Source organism: Psittacula echo (genome assembly GCF_963264785.1).
Source record: "Psittacula echo genome assembly, chromosome: Z".
Classification (NCBI taxonomy): domain Eukaryota; kingdom Metazoa; phylum Chordata; class Aves; order Psittaciformes; family Psittacidae; genus Psittacula; species Psittacula echo.
In genome coordinates, this window is record NC_137742.1 from 54,394,888 (window position 1) to 54,418,980 (window position 24,093).

The 24,093-nt window shown below is 38.8% G+C and overlaps 1 protein-coding gene across 6 annotated transcripts in view; it reads left to right on the plus strand.

The window, feature by feature from the left end:
- Positions 1-24,093, plus strand: part of KCMF1 (potassium channel modulatory factor 1) — a 52,252-nt gene that overhangs the window by 24,708 nt on the left and 3,451 nt on the right. For 5 of the 6 annotated variants that reach the window (XM_080636857.1, XM_080636854.1, XM_080636855.1 and 2 more), the window contains 5 exons: positions 602-769; positions 14,819-14,958; positions 18,165-18,266; positions 21,519-21,693; positions 23,393-23,696. In XM_080636857.1, coding sequence (XP_080492983.1) covers positions 602-769; positions 14,819-14,958; positions 18,165-18,266; positions 21,519-21,693; positions 23,393-23,696 — 889 coding nt within the window. The remainder of the gene's footprint in view (positions 1-601; positions 770-14,818; positions 14,959-18,164; positions 18,267-21,518; positions 21,694-23,392; positions 23,697-24,093) is intronic. The other variant, XM_080636856.1, reaches the window with a different exon arrangement.

Below are 24,093 nucleotides of genomic sequence, written 5' to 3' on the forward strand. Positions count from 1 at the left end.
AGCTTAAAGAAATTGGAGAGAACTGATGCAGCCTAACTTCAGATAACACCTTAACTTTTTTCTGTTACTTAAAATGTAAAAAGGTCCTAATCTCTACCCTACATATAATGACAGGGATGGTTATGGTGTTCTTCAGAATTAAAGTAGGAAGTGTAAAAGGCAAGGCTGAAAAGCTGGTGCATTTTCATCAGTGGTTGATTTGCTTATTGTTGTTGCTTTTTTCCTCGTGATCAGCGATTATATAGTTCAGCTTTTAAGAGTTTTGTTTGGCCAGAGATACTTATCTGAACTGTTTAAATGTCAGTCAAGACCACTAGGTGCCTCTAGGAAGGTATGTCTGAAGATATTTTATAACTTTAACCTATCATTATTTCAGGTGCTTGAGTTTGCCATAATTTTGCTTCAAGAATTCAAGATTCTAATTTTTGGAGAGTAGTGCATTTTAAAGACAAATACATTTAAAAATTGAGCCTTCTGCCAGCTGCACATGTCAGAAATAGCTGGCTCCTTTTAGTTGTTGAGGGACAATAGTTGCAAATCTACCTCTTATTAAAAATAAATGCGTTTACTTCTGTTTTAAAGCAATTTTATTTTTTTTCAGGTGTCAGCTGTGATGCATGTTTAAAAGGAAATTTCAGAGGTCGAAGATACAAGTGTTTGATTTGCTACGATTACGATCTGTGTGCAACCTGTTATGAAAGTGGTGCAACAACAACAAGGCATACAACTGACCATCCAATGCAGTGCATACTAACAAGAGTAGATTTTGGTAAGTGATAACTTCAGACTCTAGTAATTTTGCTGCAGTGTTGTTGTCTACAAATGTAATATGGATTTTCATGTTACTATCACTTACTAATGGTGTCCCCCATTAGCACACCGAAAATAAGTTCTCTCTTAAAAAGCAGGCATGTTTTTTTTTATTTTAATCGTAGAAGAATTTGCTTATATATATTTTAAATTGTTTCTTCTTCATTAATCTTAATTTGGCCTCATAACAGCAGGTTATCAGACTAATAAATATACTTAATGATTATTCCTCATTAATTTCCAATTCAGATTATGTGGCAACCTTCTCCTCACAGTATGCTTTGCATAAGTGCCACAGTGTACAAGCAGAAAAATCCCTGGGAGATTTTGTAGGAATGTTATTCACTGGTGGCTTATGCGGGATTGTAGGTGTAGCAGGGGTAGCGATGGGCGGTACTGAGTATAAAAGCTCGGTGTCCAGGACTAGCGTGTGATCTTTGTGAACTCCTTTGAAGTTACACTAACTTAACGATTTATTTCTGACTATAAAAGCCATGTCAATATTTAAAATTAATAAAAAGTTCTTCTAATCTGCTTGTTGCTTGTATTGCATCATGTTTGTAACAGGTTATAATTTAGGAGATATTTCTGTGACAAACCACTGCTCTAAGATGTTGCTGATCCTGGATGTGTATCTTGGCTTTATGCTAAACCTGTGGGGCTAACATTTTAATGATTTATTTTTTACTGATTCTGGTTGTATTATTCTTTATGTTTAGAAATATTTAAATATGGTGATTTCTTAAAAGCTGAATGCTTATTTTAAATTACATCTTTACCTTTTTGATTAAAACAAAAATAAAATCTAATTTACTGTGTTAAAGACTAGAGAATAGGTATATATAGAAACATGCAGTTGGTTTCTCAAAACAGCCTTTGAATGAAGATGTCTTTTTTTTTTTTTTTTTTTTTTTTTTTTTTTTTTTTTTTAATTTTAACTCTCAGGCATTTGCTTGCCCTCATACTGCCTGGTTATGACTTCAAAAATCCAGGCCCTGGGAATCCAGGGTTTGGAAGAAAATAGTTCAGTGCATTAGAAACATGCATGATGCAATTTTAGCTTGGGCTTCTCTTTTTTTTTTTTTTTTTTTTTGTCTCAGTAATAAGGTAAAATTCTGTATACAAAATATTAATTCAGGATTGTAGCACTGTGTTAGATGCAGAGTTCAAACTTCACCGCTTAATAACCATTATACTTAGGTCTTGCACGTGGGCTAAAAGGACAGCATTATTGTAAATATTAAATGCTCATCATAAGGACTGAAACATGCTTGCTGTGAAGCTGTAAGCTAACATTAAAGGTCAAAACTTTCAGTCTACTACACTGAGGAAGTTTGTTCTAATCTCCTTAAAAATGCCTATCAGAACAGAACTCAGGAATGCCTAGGAAATATACTTTTTTCTTGCAACTTGGCTGTTTCTCTTTTGGAAGTCTTTGGTAAATGATCTTTTGCTTTAATACATATTATTTGTGTATATTGTGGGGGTTATTTTTTACTATTTAAATGTGCATGAATAATACAGATAGTGAGGTGGAAGAAGGGTTTCAGTGAAGTGTTGAGGTGGGTAACAATATTCTAAGGGTTATTTCTGCATTACTTGGTGTTTATGCTTCTGTGGCTTTTTAAATAAGTAAGAAAAGCTGTAGAAATTTCATATGGCTTGATTATGTGAGCATTGCTCCCACAGAACCAGTGCTGGGGGAAAAAAATACTGCAGCTGAGCTCTGCAGCCATAATCCTGGTTTGATTAACACTGTAGAACAAGAACAGCAAAGAATACATCAAGACCAGCGTGTGAACCACAGCAAAGCTTGATGGTACTCAAGTACTAGTGACCTCGTAAGCTTATACACTGGAGAATTAATAATAGGGTATTTATAAATAACATATTCTTTAAGGGTCAGGAAGATCTGTGACATCATTCTTAATGTTTTTATTTTACAGTTCCTTGTAGAATGTAAGACATAAAGAACTGTTTTACTGCATTGCACAGATACTTAGAGGAACTATGGACTTTGTAGCTAAGGGGATCATGTGAGTTTGAGCAACAGCCAAAAATTAGGAGCTAAGGAATGCTAAGTTTAGGTAGAAAATCAACAATAAATGATAGAACTAGTCTAGAATGACCTGTTTCACAGTTGTAAGGATAGCTGTACTAGTGAATATTAAAAATCACTAAAGAAGCAGATTTTAATGGGTTACAAGAAAATAATCCCTGCAGGAAGACTGGCAATGTAAATAGCATAGAAGTAATGAAGTCTTCAATTACTTCCTAGTGATGTGGGAAGTCAAATGAGAGAAGAGTGTTTCCTAATGTATGACAGTATGAGTAAGGAGTTTTGCTAAGTACTTCAGTAAGGAAAACTTCAGTAGAAACACAAAATGGAAGGCTGTTAGTATAAGTAGGTGTGTAAATTGTCAATGGCCAAGTAAACTACAGACTTCAATACTGTTGCCTGTAATTAGGTTTGATTCAAAAGTATGAAAACTTCTGAAACAAACAAAACCCCAAAGGCTTTTAATAGGAGTAAACTTAAAATTTTTTCTGATGGTGAGAAGTGGATAGTTGGTAGTAGATGAGTATTTTACCAGAAGGAAGGAAGCAGAGTGGGAGAATTTTTCGTTTGTGAAACTGATGCAAACAAATCAGAGGAAGTCAGTGTCAGTTTTATGATTTTAGAAGTGTGTGTGGGCATCAGTGAGTCATTTGCTCAAGGTGCATCTGGAGCTGATGGAAAGGACCCTATATGTGTAGTTCCCATCACCTTTCTGGCCAGCGCTGTCTATATGCAGATAGCTGTGGAGTTTGCTTGTACTCTGTGCTTGAAGCTGTGACCAAGTTCAGGTTTGTAGTAGATGGCTAATCACGTGAATGATCCTGTGTCTGGGATTGCTTCAGTGTAGTAAAGCTTCACATACTGTTTACCTCCATGAAAATTCTGATCAGTGTTTAGGGTTCTTCCTAGATACTGTAATAATGTTAGAGTACAGAGCAAAAAGATGGACTCTTTCATGTGCTCTGGTGGAGCTTTTGTTGTCATCTTGATATTTTTTGATGTATTTTCTTTTCCTCCTTGAGACTTTGTATTGGTATAGGAGCCTGTATGGGAACACTGAAAACAAAAAGCCCTAGTGATTTCTGTCTACACATGTTGACTCTTGTACGGTCTGCTTGGCATATTTGTCTTTCAGGAGCCAGTGTCTGACCAAGTATTCATTTTGAAGCAAGATGTGATCCAGAACAACAGCAGTGCTTTTGTTCTTCAGTCCCCAGAAAGACACTGGAATAAATGCTTTAACACATACGCCAAGAGTGATGTGCTGCTGTAACAGGGACAGAGCTTAAAATAAAGTATGAAGTCTCATATGTAATGACAAGTGGCCTTTAAAGGACAAATCCAATTAGTTCATTTCTCAGGGGTCAAAGAGTAGAATTGTAACAAGCCTACGTAAAGAACAGGAATGTGCTTACAAGGCAGTCATTGTACATCTATGCTTTTTGTAGGACAGTTTGTCAGGACAATGGAGAAGTTCAGAGCAAAGTTCAGTTTTCTTTTTCCCTAAAAAGAATCCTAAGCTGTTAGGATGCTTTATGATTTTAAGCATGTGGCTTGGACATTACCTCTGGCATTTTAAAGGGGTTATACTGGCAAAGAAAGTAATAGAAATTTTCAGGAGCATTCTCCGCCAAAATTGTATTGCTTTTATTGAAGTACAGAGCAAGTGTACCCTTACTTGCCAGCTGAGGTGCTTATGGGGCAGAAGATCTTACTACCTTTTGTACTTAATTCTTAGCCAAAGGGAGCGGCTCAAATAATGGTTACCTTGATAATACGTAGTGTGAGGTCTATCTGGATTCACCAGAACTCGGCTTGAGGCTTTTTTGATTTTTTTTTTTTTTTTTTTTTGTCACTTGAACGAGTGCACGTCTTGTTGTTAAGTGCATATGTTGCCAATTCAGAGCATCATTGAATACTGTAGTTTGTGTGGAAGGAGACCCTGGAGGTCATCTGATCCAACCTTCTGTTGGAAGTAGGAGCATAAGTTGGGCTATCCCATCAACCCAAGTCCTAAATATTTCCCTGAAGGATGTTTCACCACTTCTGGGTCACCTGTTCCAGTGTTCAGTTCCTACAGTGAATATTTTTTTTTTTTCACTCTGAAGCAGCTTGTGCCTGCAGCCTGTACTCTGCTTCCATTTGAAAGGCATACCTTCATTTCCTCCACAACTACTTTTGCAGTATAAGAAGTTGGAGATGAGATTCATCTTGAGCTTTCTCTAGGGTGGATGAGCCTCATTTCTTCAACTAATGTCAAGTTCTCCAACTGTCTGGGTGGACACAAATGTGTGTGCATGCATGCAATGCAAAAATACCTCCTAGATCCTCTCAATTTTATTTCAGTATCTGTCTTGATGTGGGGAGACCAAAACTAAACCCTGTATTGCTGGTGTTGCCTAACACATGCCAAGTAACATGGGTTAATTGCATCTTTTGATTTGATGGCTGTTCTCTTACTGATTTAGCCCAGACCATCATTTGCTTTCTGTGGTGCAGAGGCACAGTGCTGGCTTGTGTTTGGCTTATTGTCCACTGGGATCCCCTTGTCCATTTCAGCAGAGCTGTTTCTCAGCTCACTGAACCCTGCCTTTGAGCAGTAGCTGCTGTTTTGGCACTTAACAGTATTGTCAGATGAGTTGCAAATCCTCTCTTGTTTTCATTAGCATCTGTGCTTGGTCATGGCTTTAGCGTGTGGTTCTTGCTGTTGAGGAGCAGCAAGACCAGGGCTGTTCCATAAGGGATAAAAAGCTAGAGCTGAGAGCAACCACAGCACAGGCAGGGGCAGTGTCCTCTCTGTCAGGGTGTGCAGAGCAGGGTTGGTAACAGGAGCAGGTCCTGTTGACAAAGTCAACAGACTAAGCAAATATAACAAACTATGAGATCTGTGCAGGAAAGCCATCTAAGGCAGGAAGAGGGCTGGGAGCTGCTGCAGCCACAGTTCATGGCCAGATTGTCAGAACTTAAATGTAGCCCATGGGCAGAGGGTGTATGTGAAGGTCTGCTTCGAGGCTGGTCAAGGCAGCTAAGGTCTGCTTGTAAGCTCAGGGCCTGCTGGGGAAATAAAACACCCATCTGCAGCTGGACAAATAACTGAGTACTTGCCATGTAATCACTGTCAGCCCCAGCAGTGTGTCTCACTGAAGCATTTAACCCAGCACTGTCTAGCTTTGAGGTTGAATACTGAGATTGGCAGCCAATGAAACTGCATGAAGAAAATCGGAGGATGTGCTGTTTCTTCCTGCTAGATATAGCTGTACTAGAAGGTTGCCGAAAGTTTGAAATAGTGATGCTGAAAGGAATGAGCAGCTATTTCCAGGTTTACCTAGGCTGGCATTTTACTCTAGCAAGTGTGGCTTTTGTACTGCATTTATAGTAAAGAGGAGAATTCCAAGTGAGGAAATAGAGATCCCACTTGTTGAGAGATTTCTTCAGTCTGTAAAGCAGGACAGCATTGGTGATGAACAGAATATTAGTCTAGATGCGTATTACAACTTATCACTGTTTATCTTTGTTTCATAGGATCAGTCATAAGATAATTCTGGTTGGAAGTGATCTCTGGAGGTAACTGGTCCAACTTTCTTCTCCAAGGTGTGAGGTCAGACCAGGGTAGTTAGGGCTTTGCCACTTCGGTCTTGAAAGCATCCAGAAACGGAAATGGCACAGAGGCTGTTTGGGTATTGTGTTCCACTGCTTGTCTGTGTGTGTGAAAATGTTTTTCCTTTCATTTTCTTCTCCTCGTCTGCTGTACACTGTGACTCTCCTGGCTATTATCTTCTGGATCCTATCCCTGTAGGTATGGGGCAGCTGTTAGGTGACCCAAAACTCAGCTTGAGGCTGAGCCACTGCTGGCCCTGTAGTGCCCCCTCACAGGGCCAGTACTCCACCCCTACCATCTTAATGGCCTTCTGCTGAATTGAGACTTCAGTTCAATGTCTCCCTGTAATAGGATGCCTCAAAAGAGTTGCAGTGCCTGGATGAGTCAGACATAGTCTGAGCTGAGGGGGTCACCCCTATGCACACCCATAGAGCAGGGGTGAACTCTGTGGGCATGGCTGGCCTCTGCTCACCTGACTGCCCACCCTGCACCCAGCACCATCTCTTCAGAGCTGTTCCCTCACCCTGCTGGCATTACTGCCAGGTCTGCCATGCAGGGCAGGGTTGGGGTAAATTCAGTAAGATTCCTGTTGGCCCATACCTTTACACAAATCTTTATAAACAGAAGGTAATCATTACTACTTGAAGTTTATAGCAGTGTATCTGTCAGGTTTTAGGATTTTTTTTTTTTTTTTTTTTGTTCATAAAATCTGCAGCAAAATGGAACTAATGGCAGTTTAAGGGTAATACAATTTGAATAGGGTGGCTGCTTGATCAGTGATACAGGAATATATATATATATACCTTGTAAAATGTGGTGTGTTGCCAACATTTAGTTTCTTCAAACATTGGGGAAAAATCCAAATACATACAGCTCAACTTGTATAATACAAACATTTTTATGTATATATCAAATCAAAGTTACATTACTCATATGAAGAAAAACTAAAATACCTGACTGCTGTATACCCTTGTAAAGAAGTATGTTTTAACGGAAAATAAGAGCAAGCTGTTATAAAATGTAGTCCTGAATCATCTCTTTGAAAGATAGATTTTTATCTAAGGAATCCTACCGTACTTTTGTCCCATTACTAACCTCCTGGCAGGCTTAAGAATGTGTTACTTAGATTTAAATGTTAAATACAAGCAGTCTGTAGCTTGTTAGATACCACAGATGGATTGTAAAAAGAAATAGCTTATATTTTGGTTGAGCTTCACATAAAATTTTGGGGTTGGGTGTATGTGTGGGATTTTTTTTGTGTGTTATATTCCCCCCTGTCCCTAGGAAAAGTTGTAATGTCTGAACACTGTTGAGCTTCAGGTTTAACTTCACAAACTCCTGTTGGGTCCTCTTTAAGTGTTCTGATTCTTTTCCTCCTTTGTATTTTTCCTTAAACTGATAAAGCAGTGGGTAATGAATCTTTTAGAAAAGATGTGATTTAGTCTGGTTTAACTTACTAAGCAACCTTGTCTTCCTAGCTACCTTGAAAAAGAGGGCTTTAGAGGTCCAGAGGAGTTTGAAGGGTTACGTACTCCTGCTTTTGTGTAGAAGGGTATTTGGAAAGAACAAAATACATTATCTGAAAGATTTCTTTGTGGCCAGAAGGAATAATTCTTTGGTTGTGGGCCAGTTGCATCATAACAGTAAACCAACTGTAAATTAAAACAGTAATATAATTTTGGGTTGCCTCCCTGCTGCAGCCATGGGGGCATGGCCTCTTCTTTTTATTCGCATACTCCTTTAGTTGTTAGGGTCTTCCTTAGCAAGTGGGCCATTGATGGTCCATAGCACGACTGCATGGCTGTTCATAGTTATGATGCACTTGTAAAAATGAAACAGGTAGAGAAATATCCATTAAAAAACTTCAGTGTTAAAATTAGGCGCAAAGATTCGTGTTATCACTTAATTACCAACCTTTTTTTTTCTTAATTATATCTTAAAATGTACCTGGTGGCCTGTATTTCAGATGAAAAAAGGGAGAGATTTGGATTGTAAGAGGTGAATTAAAGTTGAGGGTTAAAAAGGGAGGTATAAGCTTATACAGGAAAGCCATTTAGACTTGCCAGTGACTGATTTAACTTCTAATGTGCTTTCCAGATGAAGGTATGTTTATTTGGCGTGTCCATATTTGTTTGTATTATGAGAAAGATGGAAGGAGTTGTGAGTGGGAGAACATGCAGGAGTATAATCAGGAGGCTGGAAAGAACTCAGTTTGGTTTTTTGAGGTTTGTTTTTTGGGGGTGGTGGTGTTTGGATTTTGGGTTTGGTGGGTTTTGGGGGCTTTTTTTTTTTTTTTAATTAACAAATGCATTGTCATGTTGTCTAAAAGCAAAGGCCAGAAACATGGGATGTAAGAGTACTCATCAAACCTCTGCACTCTGTGATAGAATAGTGTGTACTTACTGCTCGCATTTTTGACATCTGGACTGAGCTAACAGCATGCCAAAGGAAAAGATATTTTCACCTGCATGCTAATCTGTTTACCACTCCCTTTAGATTGTTTGTGGCCCTGTGCCCTTTGCTTATCTGCAAAGTTGGAGGTGATACTTCTGCTTTACTTGAAAAATGTACATGAAGTAGTGAGGCTTATAGGTAGAGGGTTTTGGATCACCTAGTAATTTTGAGGGACGTTTTTTCTTTTTATACAGTAGATGCAGAGTTACTTTTATATGCAAATCCAGCTGAAAAATCCAGAATAAGGTCATTTGCTCTTTTTTTCATTAGCTTGCCCATTTGAGTCAGCATGTTGTTTCATCCCTTTCAGTATGTAAGATGCCAGGACTTGGGTAATTCCCAGAAATTAGTCTGCTCCACTAGAAAGAGTCTTCAAAGGAAAATTTGACTTCTGGTGTTCTTGTGTGTTTGTATGTGTATGTTTGCAGTGATGGAGAATTTCATTTTTTCCAATCAGTAAATGGGTGTTGAATTATCATCATCATCATGAGGATCATACCAAAGCTTGAGGGAAATCAGAGGATCAACTAAACAAGCTGTCATTAGCTTTTGATATGTGTGTGTGACTGGCATTTCTACTATTCCCACAAGTATGCAGAATTTTCTTGCAGAAGTTCTTGTTGCAGTATTGGGTTTCAGAGAACAATATAGTATTTCCACATGCTGTTTGGGGCAGGTTAATTGGGGTAATTAAATTTGGAATTCTTAACTTTCCAGTTCAAAAATTTGGCAGTCTTATTTACTTTGTTATGAAACTTTATGCAAGTTCTGATTTTGTTACATATTGAGGACATGTGAAAAGTGAGAACTGAAGTTTACATTTTGTCTGTGCAAAGGCACTGTAGAAATAAGAATGTTTTTAAAGCTTTCTTTTTGGTATATATGTAACAACTTGTGTAACAAGTTACTTTAATTAGACTTTTTCTTCATCTAATTGTAACAAGGGTTCTTTCAGCAGTCCTCATTGGAACACTTTGCATTTATCTGTTCTAGACAACCGTCATTTTGAATCTTTTGTCTTACACGTACATTTTTCTGAAAGAATATCTGTTTCAGAGTCTCTATAGCTGGCCCATTCAGAGACTGGTTTAGTAACCATAGTCCCATGTAAACCTTGTTTGTGGTTTCCTCATTTGAAACCATGACTTAGGTAAATTTTTTGTATTTGAGTATGCTGCAGTGTATTGGTGTTGTGGTTTTTGGTTGTGTTTTTTTTGTTTGTTTGTTTTTTGGGGTTTTTTGTTTGTTTGGTTTTTTTTTTGTTTGTTTGTTTGTTTTTTAACTCCTGCTCAGGTTTTTGGCTACAACAGAATGGGAGTCTGAATGATACTCTTGGAGAAATTTTCAGAGTACTTACTGAAATATGTACTGAAGTAACAGTGGTTAAGAGCTCCAAATTCTATGAATTATGTATATCTTCTCTGTGTGTTGTCTGAAACAGTCTCCATAACATTTCAAACTTGGAGCAGGTTAATTTTCATGTAAGTCTTTATTGCATGTCATGTAAATAAGAGGAGATGGTAAAACTTGTGAACAAAGTCTAGTCACCGCCTGCAAAATGTGTGTGGTAGTTTTAGAGAGGCCATTCCAGTCTAAAGATAGTTGTGTATGTAAGTAAATCTGATTGGTTCATCCTGGAGGATGATGTTGCTTAACACCTGTACCTAGCTGATGTTGGAATGCTAGTGATGTAATACTGCCTCAGGCCCAGTGTTTCTGGTCACCTGCCAAAGTAATTGTAGTACCAGTCTACTCATACAGAATAAAAAACATAGAATCATAGAATCATAGAATAGTCAGGGTTGGAAAGGACCTTAAGATCATCTAGTTCCAACCCCCCTGCCATGGGCAGGGACACCTCACACTAAACCATGCCACCCAAGGCCTCATCCAACCTGGCCTTGAACACCGCCAAGGATGGAGCATTCACAACCTCCCTGGGCAACCCATTCCAGTGCCTCACCACCCTCACAGTAAAGAATTTCTTCCTTATATCCAATCTAAACTTCCCCTGTTGAAGTTTGAACCCGTTACCCCTTGTCCTGTCACTACAGTCCCTGATGAATAGTCCCTCCCCAGCATCCTTGTAGGCCCCCTTCAGATACTGGAAGGCTGCTATGAGGTCTCCACGCAGCCTTCTCTTCTCCAGGCTGAACAGCCCCAACTTTCTCAGCCTGTCTTCATATGGGAGGTGCTCCAGTCCCCTGATCATCCTCGTGGCCCTCCTCTGGACTTGTTCCAACAGTTCCATGTCCTTTTTATGTTGAGGGCACCAGAACTGCACACAATACTCCAAGTGAGGTCTTACGAGAGCAGAGTAGAGGGGCAGGATCACCTCCTTTGACCTGCTGGTCACGCTCCTTTTGATGCAGCCCAGGATACGGTTGGCTTTCTGGGCTGTGAGTGCACACTGAAGCCGGCTCATGTTCATTTTTTCATCGACCAACACCCCCAAGTCCTTCTCCGCAGGGCTGCTCTGAATCTCTTCTCTGCCCAACCTGTAGCTCATAAGCTTATTGTGAGTAATGGGTAAGAACAGGTAGTTTTAAAAGCCTTGATGTGAGGGAATTTGCTGGTCCTGGGTTTGAGCATTCAGAACTTACTCTTACTTAGCTTGTAAACCAAACAAGCAGATTTAAGAGTTTGTGAAAAGTTTTCTTCTAATCTGATAATATTGTTGTCTTTGGTTGAATACGGTAAATTCAAGTGTTAGACAATGACCTCTCCCACCTTTTCATAGTTTCACCTTTTCTCCCACCTTTTCACTGGTTCTTCCCAAGGATTCAAGGGAATCGGGTAAGGACAGATGTTCTGGATTAAGGCACACCACATGTCTTGTTAGGATGCTAGTTGAATGCCTGACAGCCTGTCAAGGAAACACTCATTCTGTGTGTTGGGTGACTCAGATGAATTTAGAACTGAGTGCTGATATGTGTTGTGCAATGACCTTTTTTATTGGCTCTAATGATTCCAGGCATCTGTGTGTTTGTACTATATAAATGACTTGCAGGTTGGGTATGCTAGTCTTTTGGACATGTCTTCCAACTTACATTCATGCTGTCTTTAAATCTGTGCAGTTCTGTTTCAATTACATCTCATATGCAGTTCCATTCTCTGAAATTTTACTTCTGTGCTTTACTGTATAGAATAGTCAGTGAAACCTCAAATGCTGCTTTGGAGAACTAAGACTTAATTGGCTGTAAATTTTGGTTTGGATAGTTGGATATATTTTCTTCATGTGTATGTGAATAAACAAACCTAAATTCAGGATGATACTCAAGCTTACAGTGATACTTAATTTGATGAACTAGTTAAAATGCTCAGTGTGTCAGGTAGTGTTCCTTCTTTAGCAAGTATGTTTTGCCTCTGTGGACATTTCTTACTGTGCCTGTTAAAGGGATATCTTTCTCTTGTCCTCTAGCATTTAAATGCTGTAGAAGCTGTTTCCAAATAAGAGAAACAGGGACTTACTGAACATAAACCTTGTTCTGCAGTATATTCAGCCTGATTATGTATCTTTAACCATGAGCAAATGAACATGAGCCGGCAGTGTGCACTCGCAGCCCAGAAAGCCAACCGTATCCTGGGCTGCATCAAGACGAGCGTGACCAGCAGGTCGAAGGAGGTGATCCTGCCCCTCTACTCTGCTCTCGTGAGACCTCACTTGGAGTATTGTGTGCAGTTCTGGTGTCCTCAACATAAAAAGGACATGGAGCTGTTGGAACAAGTCCAGAGGAGGGCCACGAGGATGATCAGGGGACTGGAGCACCTCCCGTATGGAGACAGGCTGAGAAAGTTGGGGCTGTTCAGCCTGGAGAAGAGAAGGCTGTGTGGAGACCTCATAGCAGCCTTCCAGTATCTGAAGGGGGCCTACAAGGATGCTGGGGAGGGACTATTCATCAGGGACTGTAGTGACAGGACAAGGGGTAACGGGTTCAAACTTAAACAGGGGAAGTTTAGATTGGATATAAGGAAGAAATTCTTTACTGTGAGGGCGGTGAGGCACTGGAATGGGCTGCCCAGGGAGGTTGTGAATTCTCCATCCTTGGCGGTGTTCAAGGCCAGGTTGGATGAGGCCTTGGGTGACATGGTTTAGTGTGAGGTGTCCCTGCCCATGGCAGGGGGGTTGGAACTAGATGATCTTAAGGTCCTTTCCAACCCTGACTATTCTATGATTCTATGTTACTAAAGTTAATTTCCTGTACCATCTTCGAGTGTTAGCCCTCAAAACCTAGTTACATCTGAAATACTCTGTTAATATAGTGGATTATAGGTACGTATCTTTTTACCTTGTGCATCTTTTGTAAAGCTGCAGAAGCAAAAACGCTGTTCTGTTCTTCCCAGTCATGTTCTAAAGACATCAATAGCAGAAGATGTCATAAACCTTAGGAAACAGCAACTTAAGCGGTCAGAAGAACGTGTTCCTAACACTAGACAGATATTGCCTTGCAGTGCAGAACATGAGTTCTAGTATCTGTTCAGACTTGTCCAATTTTTAATTTATAGCAGAATATTCATAATTTTATGAAAATTTTTTCAGGTATTTGCAAGTGAGTGCTAGCAAGAATGTCAGTGAAAAGAATTCAGATTACTTGCTGAAGATCCCATTTATCTTGATGTGAATGTGAAGTTTATTCATGTTTCTTGTTTTATACATCATACCTTCACAAGATGATGGAGAAAAGCATTCTTTTCTTCTATGGCTTGATGAATTTTCACATTAAGTTTTTGGAGCTTCTACATTAGCAACTTAAAAGTGCCTGTTTCTTATCAGAAATGCAGAAATGCTTAAATTCAACACACCTAAAAGTTGCAACCTTTGTGTAAGAGATAATCAGACTACTTTTTCACTATCAATCGTTTATATTACGTATTCAAGATGTTTCTAAGACTACTTACTGCAAAGCAGTTGCTCAGCTACGGCATAAATATTGACATATGCTATCACTGAGGACACTTAGACTTTCAATCTAAGTTTTTGAGGTACTTTTGAGAGTTCAGTTTTTGAAAACCTCATCTTATGATTGAATAATACCATAGGTGATCCTGTATGTGGGATAATAACGGTGATGGAAAAGTGAAGGTTTGGAGATTTGATAGTATCAACAGCATATATATATATATATAGAATCACAGAATCATAGAATAGTTAGGGTTGGAAAGGACCTTAAGATCATCTAGTTCCAACCCCCCTGCCATGGGCAGGGACACCTCACACTAAACCATGCCACCCAAGGCCTCATCCAACCTGGCCTTGAACACCGCCAAGGATGGAGCATTCACAACCTCCCTGGGCAGCCCATTCCAGTGCCTCACCACCCTCTCAGTAAAGAATTTCTTCCTTACATCCAATCTAAACTTCTCCTGTTTAAGTTTGAACCTGTTACCCCTTGTCCTGTCACTACAGTCCCTGATGAATAGGCCATTCCCAGCTTCCTTGTAGGCCACCTTCAGATACTGGAAGGCTGCTATGAGGTCTCCACGCAGCCTTCTCTTCTCTAGGCTGAACAGCCCCAACTTTTTCAGCCTGTCTCCATATGGGAGGTGCTCCAGTCCCCTGATCATCCTCGTGGCCCTCCTCTGGACTTGTTCCAACAGTTCCATGTCCTTTTTATGTTGGGGACACCAGAACTACATAAGAATCTTTTCTCCTTCTGAATACTAGAAAACCAAGTTGTCTTTGCTAATGAGAACGAAATGTAGTCTGTCTGGTTTTGTCATCAGAATTTGCACAGTTCTTGAGTATCAGCCTTTATACAAGACTAAAACAGCCATTTCAATTAAATATCAGATTTATTTGGCAGTGATTACATTGAAATACATGTATAGAGATTTACATGAACAAAATAAATACTACTGCTTTGAAGTAACCACTGTTTAAACACTTTCTGTTACAGATTTGTACTATGGTGGAGAAGCTTTCTCTATAGAGCAGCCACAGTCTTTTACTTGTCCTTATTGTGGAAAAATGGGTTATACAGAAACATCTCTTCAAGAACATGTTACTTCTGAGCATGCAGAAACATCAACAGAAGTGGTAAGATCCTCCAGAGTTGGCTTTCAATTGTGGTAGACATACATTAAAAAGAGTCTCTCTGCTGGAGAATTGGTATCCTGCTGTTCTTTTTCTTTCTCGAAGCATGAATTCATTTAAATAAAATATAAAAGACTATAGAAGAATATAGAAGCTTCATAGAGAAGACATACCTATGTTTAGAGGACATCAAAATTCTGTGTTTCATGTGTCTTATAACATAATGAGCTTGCTTTCTTTTGTGGTTGCTGTTTGTTTGTCCTGATACAAAGGCTGCCATGTTTAGGAGGTTGTCCTGTAAGACAAAATTTAGAACAGTGTTACGGGTTATTCTGTGTGGCTATGTCTCCCTTTTCGCAATCAGTAAGTATGTAGTTGTCCTGGAAGCTCATATCTATGCTAGTCTTTTGTAACTGTAAAAGAGGGGGAGACAATTTGATATGTTCTTCAGATAGTTTTTGTAATGGACCTGGTATGCAGATGCAGTGAAAGTTGTCATTCTTCTGAAACTATTGCTGTTAAAGCAGGGGTGTCTGTCCCATCCCTGACCTGATAGAACATTTATTTCCATTGACATTTGTTCATCTGAGGTGTTAGCTCCTGCTGTCATGATCGTCTTTGGGAGTAGGAGAAATGAGGTTAGCAGGACATCTAGAGTGCTCTTGTCTGGCTAAATAGATTCCTAAAAAAATGTGAATGCTTGAAGTGGATTATCACTAATACATGGTGAAGAAATTACTTATAAATAGGTTCTGTATTTAATCTTCTAGTTTTCTTAACTTCCAAGGAATTCTGTGGAAGAAAATGAACCTTTCTGCTTCAACCCTGTCAAGAATCTTGTGTGAAGGAGTGATAGGGGAGCTGGTTTGTCTGCCTGTTCGAGATTCCAAAGGTGTTGCGATTGTTCTTAAGGACATACGAAGTTAAAAAGTTTACTTCGCAGGTAGTTGTGCTGAAGGATATAGTTTAACTTGGCGACACACAGCAGTTTTTATCATCTCCTTGAGTTTTTCTTTAACTTTACAACTTTCAAATGGAGCATCCACCTTTGAAAGGTCCACGTTTAGATGACTTTCTTTGGTGGCTTAGTATTGCAGTTCTGATTTGCACCACTTGATGTCAGTGATATGTTCCTGACACAATGTTATGATTCCAGATTTTTAAATTTGACACACCCTTGTTTGCAGCTGTGACTTCTAGAACTCAGAACATAAAGCCTAGGTTTGTGATCCTAGATACCTGCTACTCCACTGATTCCTGAAAGAGGTGTATGTGTAAAGAAAAAGCAAGTTCCTCTTTATGAGTCAGTCTGCAACATTGTTAAATCTTTGTTCAAAACAGTGATAAAGGACAATATTTTAATCCTTGAATATGACTTACATTCATATTCATATTTTCTAAATTTTGAATCTGGCTTTTGTGATAAATGTTTAGCGTGCATATCCAAGCATAGAACTGCTTGGATAGTGAAAGACTACAATATTACTGAAGAAGAAAATAGGGATTCTAAATATTTGTGGTCTTAGGCTTTCAAGCAATTATTTCTGTTTAGATATAGAACTTGTAGTGTTTGTATTATCTCTGTCCTTCCAAAGATGTGTTATATTTTAGGTATTTATTTAGATCTTTAATGGAAGCTTTCAGAGATGGAATCACTTTTACTTTACAGTTCACATTCCCCTGGGCCCCTTTTTTTCAGAGAATTTTTAATTCATTAAATTTTGCCATTTTTATGCTCAGGAGTGATTTTGTTCTCAGAGCTGACTACTGAAGTTAAAGTAGCATTAAAGATGTGACAGCTATTGTCAAAAGATACTGCAGCTGAGATATTACAGTAAACTTGTTTCGAGACCTTGTCCTCACATCCATAAGATGGATGTGTGTGCTATTAGATAGGTGTTCTTAATGCCTATGATCTTCTGTGATCTGTTGTCAAGAAGTTGAGTTTATGCATGAAGAGTACTGGGAAACTGGGCTTTATATTGCAGTCAAGTTGTTCTGTAAAGTCAAGATTATTTGACTGCAGTGAATAGAGATAAATGAATAGACAGCAGCTGCATTTAACTGTCAAAGTGCTGTTAATTTGAGCATTTAACATGTGGGGGAAGATTTTTGTGGAATTTTTTTTTTTTTTGTCTGTCATCTGTGGAACTTTAAGAGCAGACTGCAAAACTGCCATAAAGAAAAACAGAAGATGCTTTTCAAGCTGTTTGTGAAGTTACTCAAAAAAACAAGCCATAATTATGGCACTGTTTCTTTTAGTTAACATGGTTTTTTGGTTTAAAAAAACCAACTAAACAAACCACAGGCAGACATCAGTGCCTTCTGCCAAAATACTGTTGTATACGTATATGGGGAACAGCCCCTCTCTGCTAAACCTGTAGTTACACACTGCCTAGATGGGTGGTCCCAGTTTGATACTTCCGCAAATACTTGCACATTCTGTTTTGTCTGCTGCAGAGTGTCAAGCAGGTAAGTATTAATCCTGTGTAATCAGACTTTGTAATTTTTTTGTATTTTTTATTTTGTAATTTTTGTAATTGTTCATGACCATTTGTGTACAAAGACTAATTTTCAAGACTTTGCAAATTGAATTTGAGAATTCTGGCTCTGATTTTCCTAAGGTTCTGAAAATTGCAAAGTAAAAGATACATAAATTTTTGGCTGCACTTAGATACATTTTCTGTATTTTTTGAATATGCTGCTATCAGAGTTTGTGAATATCTGGAGTGTGATTTCGAAGCATAAGAATCATGCCTCATAGCATCATAGACCTCATAGCAGCCTTCCAGTATCTGAAGGGGGCCTACAAGGATGCTGGGGATGGCCTATTCATCAGGGACTGTAGTGACAGGACAAGGGGTAACGGGTTCAAACTTCAACAGGGGAAGTTTAGATTGGATATATGGAAGAAGTTCTTTACTGTTAGGGTGGTGAGGCACTGGAATGGGTTGCCCAGGGAGGTTGTGAATGCTCCATCCCTGGCGGTGTTCAAGGCCAGGTTGGATGAGGCCTTGGGTGGCATGGTTTAGTGTGAGGTGTCCCTGCCCATGGCAGGGGAGTTGAAACTAAATGATCTTAAGGTCTTTTCCAACCCTAACTATTCTGTGATTCTATGCCCACTTGTCTAATGATTGTCTCAATGATAGGAGTTCTGTTTTGTGTAAAAAATTTATAAAGTCATGGTTTTCCTTTCTTTGTCATTTCAGATCTGTCCAATATGTGCAGCATTACCTGGAGGGGATCCCAATCATGTCACAGATGACTTTGCAGCTCATCTTACACTGGAACACAGAGCTCCTAGAGATTTAATATCCTTTCCCAGTTGGGGCAAAGAGGCTAGACTGCTTCATCTAGTAGCCATGATAACTTTTTGGTTTTTATGGTCAAAGGGTCATGCCTCCAGTTTTTGTGGAACTTAAGCTGCTGAAGATCTGTATGTCAAAAATAAAAAGATTCATTTACTAGTTTAAAAGATTATAAATACTAGATTGTGAAGAGACTGTAGATAAACTTGGCAGTGCTTTCTGCTCTAACAGCGAAGATAAAGAACTTGAACACTGAGAGAGTTTTATTTCTGTTTGCACTGTGGTGTGTCCCGCCTTATCATTAGTCTTGATGCTGCTTTATGTATCCAGATTCAGTAGTGTGCTGTAGGTATTTGTGGCATGATCTGAGGATGATTTGAGCTCAGCTAGTTTTGGCAAATGATTTTAAACTTGCTTAACTACTTTCAACACCATGTTTTGAAAATTTAATTTCATTGTTACTGACACGTACCCTGCAGAACTTTCAGATTTCCTGGGACACACGCACATACTTGGGTTAACTGATTAAATATAATTTGGTTTGGGCTTTTATTTCATGTAGCCTCCCTACAGTAAGCAGTATCTCTGAAGTATTCCTTGTCTCATTTAAACAAATAGACAAAAAGAGTACATTATTACTCTGGTAGTGGCTTTTTTGTTTAAAGATTTTTAAAAAGGAAAAAAAACCTAAGCCCTAGCAATTGGAGTAAAACAAAAATAAGAAATTATCCAAGCCCTACCAACTGGGTATTATGCTAACAGAAGGGAGACAGCATTTAAAGAGATGGCTCCATTTCTGTTATGATTTTGTTTTAGTGTTACCATGTTTAAGGTCAGGACAGACTAACTGCACATGTTAATTACTGCAGAGTGCATATAACTGTTCTGTAGGCCAAGAAATCTTCTCCTCACTTAGACTGCAATTAATTTCATATTGAAATGAACAAGATGTTTTATGAGAATTCACATCTCTTCAGCTTTTTCTCCCAAACCAGCATCAGAGATGCCACTGGATGACTTAATTTGGGAATGAATACTTGAGTTAGAAAAAAAATCTTTTTTTCAAATGCAGAGTAATGCTTCATTGTCAGTCATCTCAAAATGGATGTTTCTTTGATAAATTTAGAGAATAAATTGCCCATGATTCAGCATAAAAGACAATGCATATGGAATTTTCTTCTTGTACCTGATAAGAAGTGTATCCTGAAGTGATTATTCCATGCTGGACTTTTCTTCATGTCTAGTGCAAGCAGGTCTAAAGTAGGAAAAAAGGAAGAGTGTCTGCCAGCATAGGAGAAAATAACTGTCAAAGTCAGAGAGCTGTTAGAAGGCTGCTCTCTGATACCATTGTGTTGCTGTTCTGAACAGCTTCACCTGAAGTTAAAGCTGTGCAGAACAACATTCCATGCTCTGTGACAGTCTTCATGTACAGAAAGGCTCTTCACTCATGTATAGAGAAGGCTCTTCGCTTGCACTTTTTCTAGAGTGAAGACTTCTGTCACAGTCCAAGTTTTTATTGTTGGGTCTGCTAGAGCTCTAAGGAGCAGCCACATCACTACATACTGACTAGACATGTTATTTTAGTTTTTGGGTTTTTGTGTTTTCTCTTGTCCCAGAAGGCTGAATGTGTAACTTTGTGAAGCCATTGCAAAGTGTGTACTTTACTCTTACAATCTGGGGACAACTCTTTAAAGCACAGTTTCTTAATTGAGTGGAAAAACGTTTGAAAATTTATTTAAAATGGCTTTTTGGAATCAGTCATACAAATGGTTTGTGCGTGGATGTTCAGTTAATCTTTTTGTCACAAGTTAAGGTTTACAAAGTATTGTTACTCTAGCATAGACTTGGGCACATGCTTTGCTAATGTTTAAAGAATTGTCTTCAAACACTTCAGAAGCTGCAGTTAGGAAACTTAGCCCATAGTCCTGTGTCTGAAAAAGCTCTAGGTACTGGCCTTTTCTGTCAGGTCTAGTTATGACAAGCTCGCTGAACTGCATGTGAACAGTGGTCCACCTAATATAGTACCTTGTCTCCAGCAGCATCTAGTTTTAACATACTTAGAGGTGCAAGGCACTCTGAGGCAAGGTGTGTTCTGTGCCATGGGATATTAAGTCACCCTAGATACTAAGAGATATTAAGTGTTTTACCCTGTAGTGTAACTAATAGGTTTGAAAAAGGCAGACATTCTGTAAACTCTTTTTGTAAAGCCAGAAGTTCTTCCTTGCCTTGAGAAGTGTAGTTTCAGGGCAAGACTTTCAGTCTTAAGTTCTTGACCTCCTCCATGATATCCTGAGGTTCTGCACTGTAACCGTGTTTTATGAAAAGTACATTGGAGACAGTACTCTTACTGTGCATTACTCTTACACAGTAATGGATACTGTGGTAAGCCTACTATTACAAAAACAAAGAACATGGGAGATACGAAGATCTAAACTAAAAGTCTAGTAACAGTAAAATAAGATAATCAAGCCTATGCTTTTTCATTTTGCACTGGTGAGTTATACTAGTGATTTTTAAATGAACCCTTATCTGGACTGGCTTGGAGGAATAAGTATTAGGAACTTCCTGAACAAAAATCTTAAAATATTTTTTTATTAATTTGTATGAGAAAATACACAAAAGGTGGACTTTAAATAGAAGCATCTGGTATGGAGAAATGGGGGAAAATGAAAGACAATATTCTCATAACTGGAATTAGTGGTATTTCTTTGGCTAAAAGAGGAAAGGTGAAAGTGCTGAATACTCCAGAAACCTATCCTTTCTTAGGGATTGAAGTGATGAAATTTCTTGGATAAAAACATGAAACACAAGTCAAAAGGAATAGAGTTATCAGGTACTTTTGATAGGTATGGCAATATTTTTTTAATTATTATTTTCAGTACTTAAGAATTGGGGCGGGAAAATAAAATTCCTGTTGCTCTGTGATAAGCTTGGCTGAACATGCATTTGTCAGGGTTTTCAAATTTCTGAGTAGAAAACTTTTGATCTGAAAAAAACTAAAAATTAATCCTGATGTTTCCTAGACATCATAAAAAGCTGGAGAACTACAGGGAGTTTTGTGTATGCAGGACTTGTGTATCTTGAATTCAACTGACTCACTCGGATTTGCGCTGTAGCTACACTGCACCATAGCTTTGCCTCAGAAGTTGGATCATTATGAATGAAGAACAGTGTTCACCTGAGTATTTCACCCATAAAATGTTGTCATGTAATACTCAATGCCAAACAGTTCTGCTTTCTTAACTTCTTGGTTATGATGAATCCAGTGGTGTTCGGCATGTACGTAGGATGTTCCACCCAGGCCGGGGTTTGGGAGGCCCCCGTGCACGTAGATCAAACATGCACTTTACTACCACCTCCCCTGGTGGGCTTTCATCTTCTCAGAGTTCGTATTCTCCAAGCAATAGAGAAGCCATGGATCCTATAGCTGGTAAGAGCTGTAACCACGGATTTTACCCCAGTGTCCTCCTTGCACAGGAAATAAATTCAAGGTGATAGTAGCTGCCCTGCTTTCTGTTGCTGTGAAACTACATGTGTAGATATGCCCCACAGTGCTTAATGTGGTTGATGGCTGCTTGCAGGTGAGCAGTGTGCTTAGCTAGCTGGTCACAGGGCCTGTGCATGGAGGTGCTGAAGCTGAAACTGCTGGCTGTAGCCTGTGCTTTTAATTCCTGACAGCATAACGCTTATTTCCCAACCCTGATCTGTGCAAAGGTGCTGCATATTTTTACGAGTGATTGTGTTCAACTTTCATCACCTACTTTTAATATGTCTTATTTTGATTTGCCATGTGGATAAAGGTGTTCATGGAGGAGACTGTTTCAATGAAGATGAAATTAGCTGAATTGTGTATTAATGGACATTTAAAATATGTTCAGTTTGCATTCAGGCTGCTGTTTGAATGCCAGAACTTGCTAATATCATGGATTTATTTTTTAGGTGTACTTGTAAATTCTTATATAAATGTACTGTTGCAAGTATTTTCAGTGTATTTTGGTCATGTGTAGAAAAGCTGTGGGGGAGAAAGGGTGTCTCACTTTCAGCAGCAGAAACAATGAATATATGTCTCTAGGCTTCCCAGGAATAACTTGTTTGGCATTTTCTACCAATTACGGTGAAATTAAGTTATTTGATCTTGGTATTGCTATAAGTGCTGGTAAAAATTACTTGACCATTCTGAGTTCTTGACATAGAAAACAACTGTAATTTTCTTTATTGCCTAGAAGAAAGCCTTATTTAAAAGGATTATATTTTGTTAATGGAAGGACAATTGTCATGACCTATATAGTAACTTGTCAATACAGAGTTAAGGTGCAGAAGCTGTACCACCCCCTCCTTTGTCTGGCCGTACATCAATTACAGCAAGCAGGTTATATAAGAAGTATCTTCTACACAGGGTGCAGAAGAGATTCTGCAGTAATACACTGAGCAATGAATTGCTGCTGATACTTATTTCAGAAATTTCTTTGTGAATGAAAACTGCTGTAAGCATTTCCATCCCTCTGAACTGGAAGACTTTAAGGACAGAGTATGTCATTGCTAGGTCTTCTCTCTACTTCTGTCAGAAATAATAATTCATACAGTAAAAATACTTGACCAGTTCTGATCTGAAGCAGTACTTTTTTCTTAAATATGTTTTATTAGATGTTGGAGGCAGTGGTTAGGTATTTGTCTTGTTGCTGCAGCTGAGCTTTCCTGTGGGATATTGGGAAGGTGAAGCCTGTATTTGAGGGGAATATAAATAAATAAAATCACCAAATAAATATAAATACATAAAATTGGTCAAAAAACAAAATTGTCAGCCAAAGCCAGAATAAAAGTTTCTTAGTCATCTGCTATTTTGACTCGAAGCTTCAAGGAGTTGCTGCAAAGGGCATCATTTTCCAGGCATTCCTTATAGATTGGCTCACCTGTTACTCTGAAGGTGTTAAACTCTTGATTTATTTGAAAGAGATCAATGTAAGTGAGTGTTAATCTTCCTTACCCTTTGAGACATTTAATGCTAGGTCTTTTTTTCTAGAGCTTCATGGGCTCTTTTGAATTGTTTGTTTTTTGATGTTATTGATTGAGAAAAGGAATTGATGAAGGGTGTATTCATTCTGTTGTGTAATGCTTATTTATCATCACAGAAACTTTCTCTTCCCTGGCAGAGCTTTTATCTCAGCTATCAGGTGTAAGACGTTCTGCAGGAGGACAGCTCAACTCCTCTGGCCCTTCTGCTTCTCAGTTACAGCAGCTGCAAATGCAACTGCAGTTAGAAAGACAACATGCACAGGCAGCAAGGCAACAACTGGAGACTGCACGCAATGCAACTAGACGCACCAATGCGATCAATGTTAACACCACTATGACACAATCTACAACAACAACCAACACATCTAATACAGAAAACAGTCAGCAGACTATCCAGAATTCCCAGTTTCTTCTCACAAGGTAACTTGTTCTGTTCATTTACTTGTATTTACCTTTTACCATTTCTGTTTGCCTTGCTTCTGGTAGAGACATAACAGCTCAATGAAACTGAAGTGTTAGGCACATGCCCTAGTAAAGCAGTGTCTGATCAGATATATCCCAGAGTTAATGAGCTAATTAATCATATGGAATACATTCACAGTAGACATCAGTAGTGCTCACAGAATGTGTGATACATAAAACTTGCTTCATGCACTTTCTAGCATGAAAGTGAAACCGATAATTTAATATCCAAGAGTAGCAGTTTATAGTTGGCTGGAAGGGCATTATTCTGCTTTTTGAAAGCCAACTCCAGGAGCTGCCTGCAGACATACCCTGTGGTGGTCTAGTATTTGTGAAAAGGAGAGGCAGTCTCACA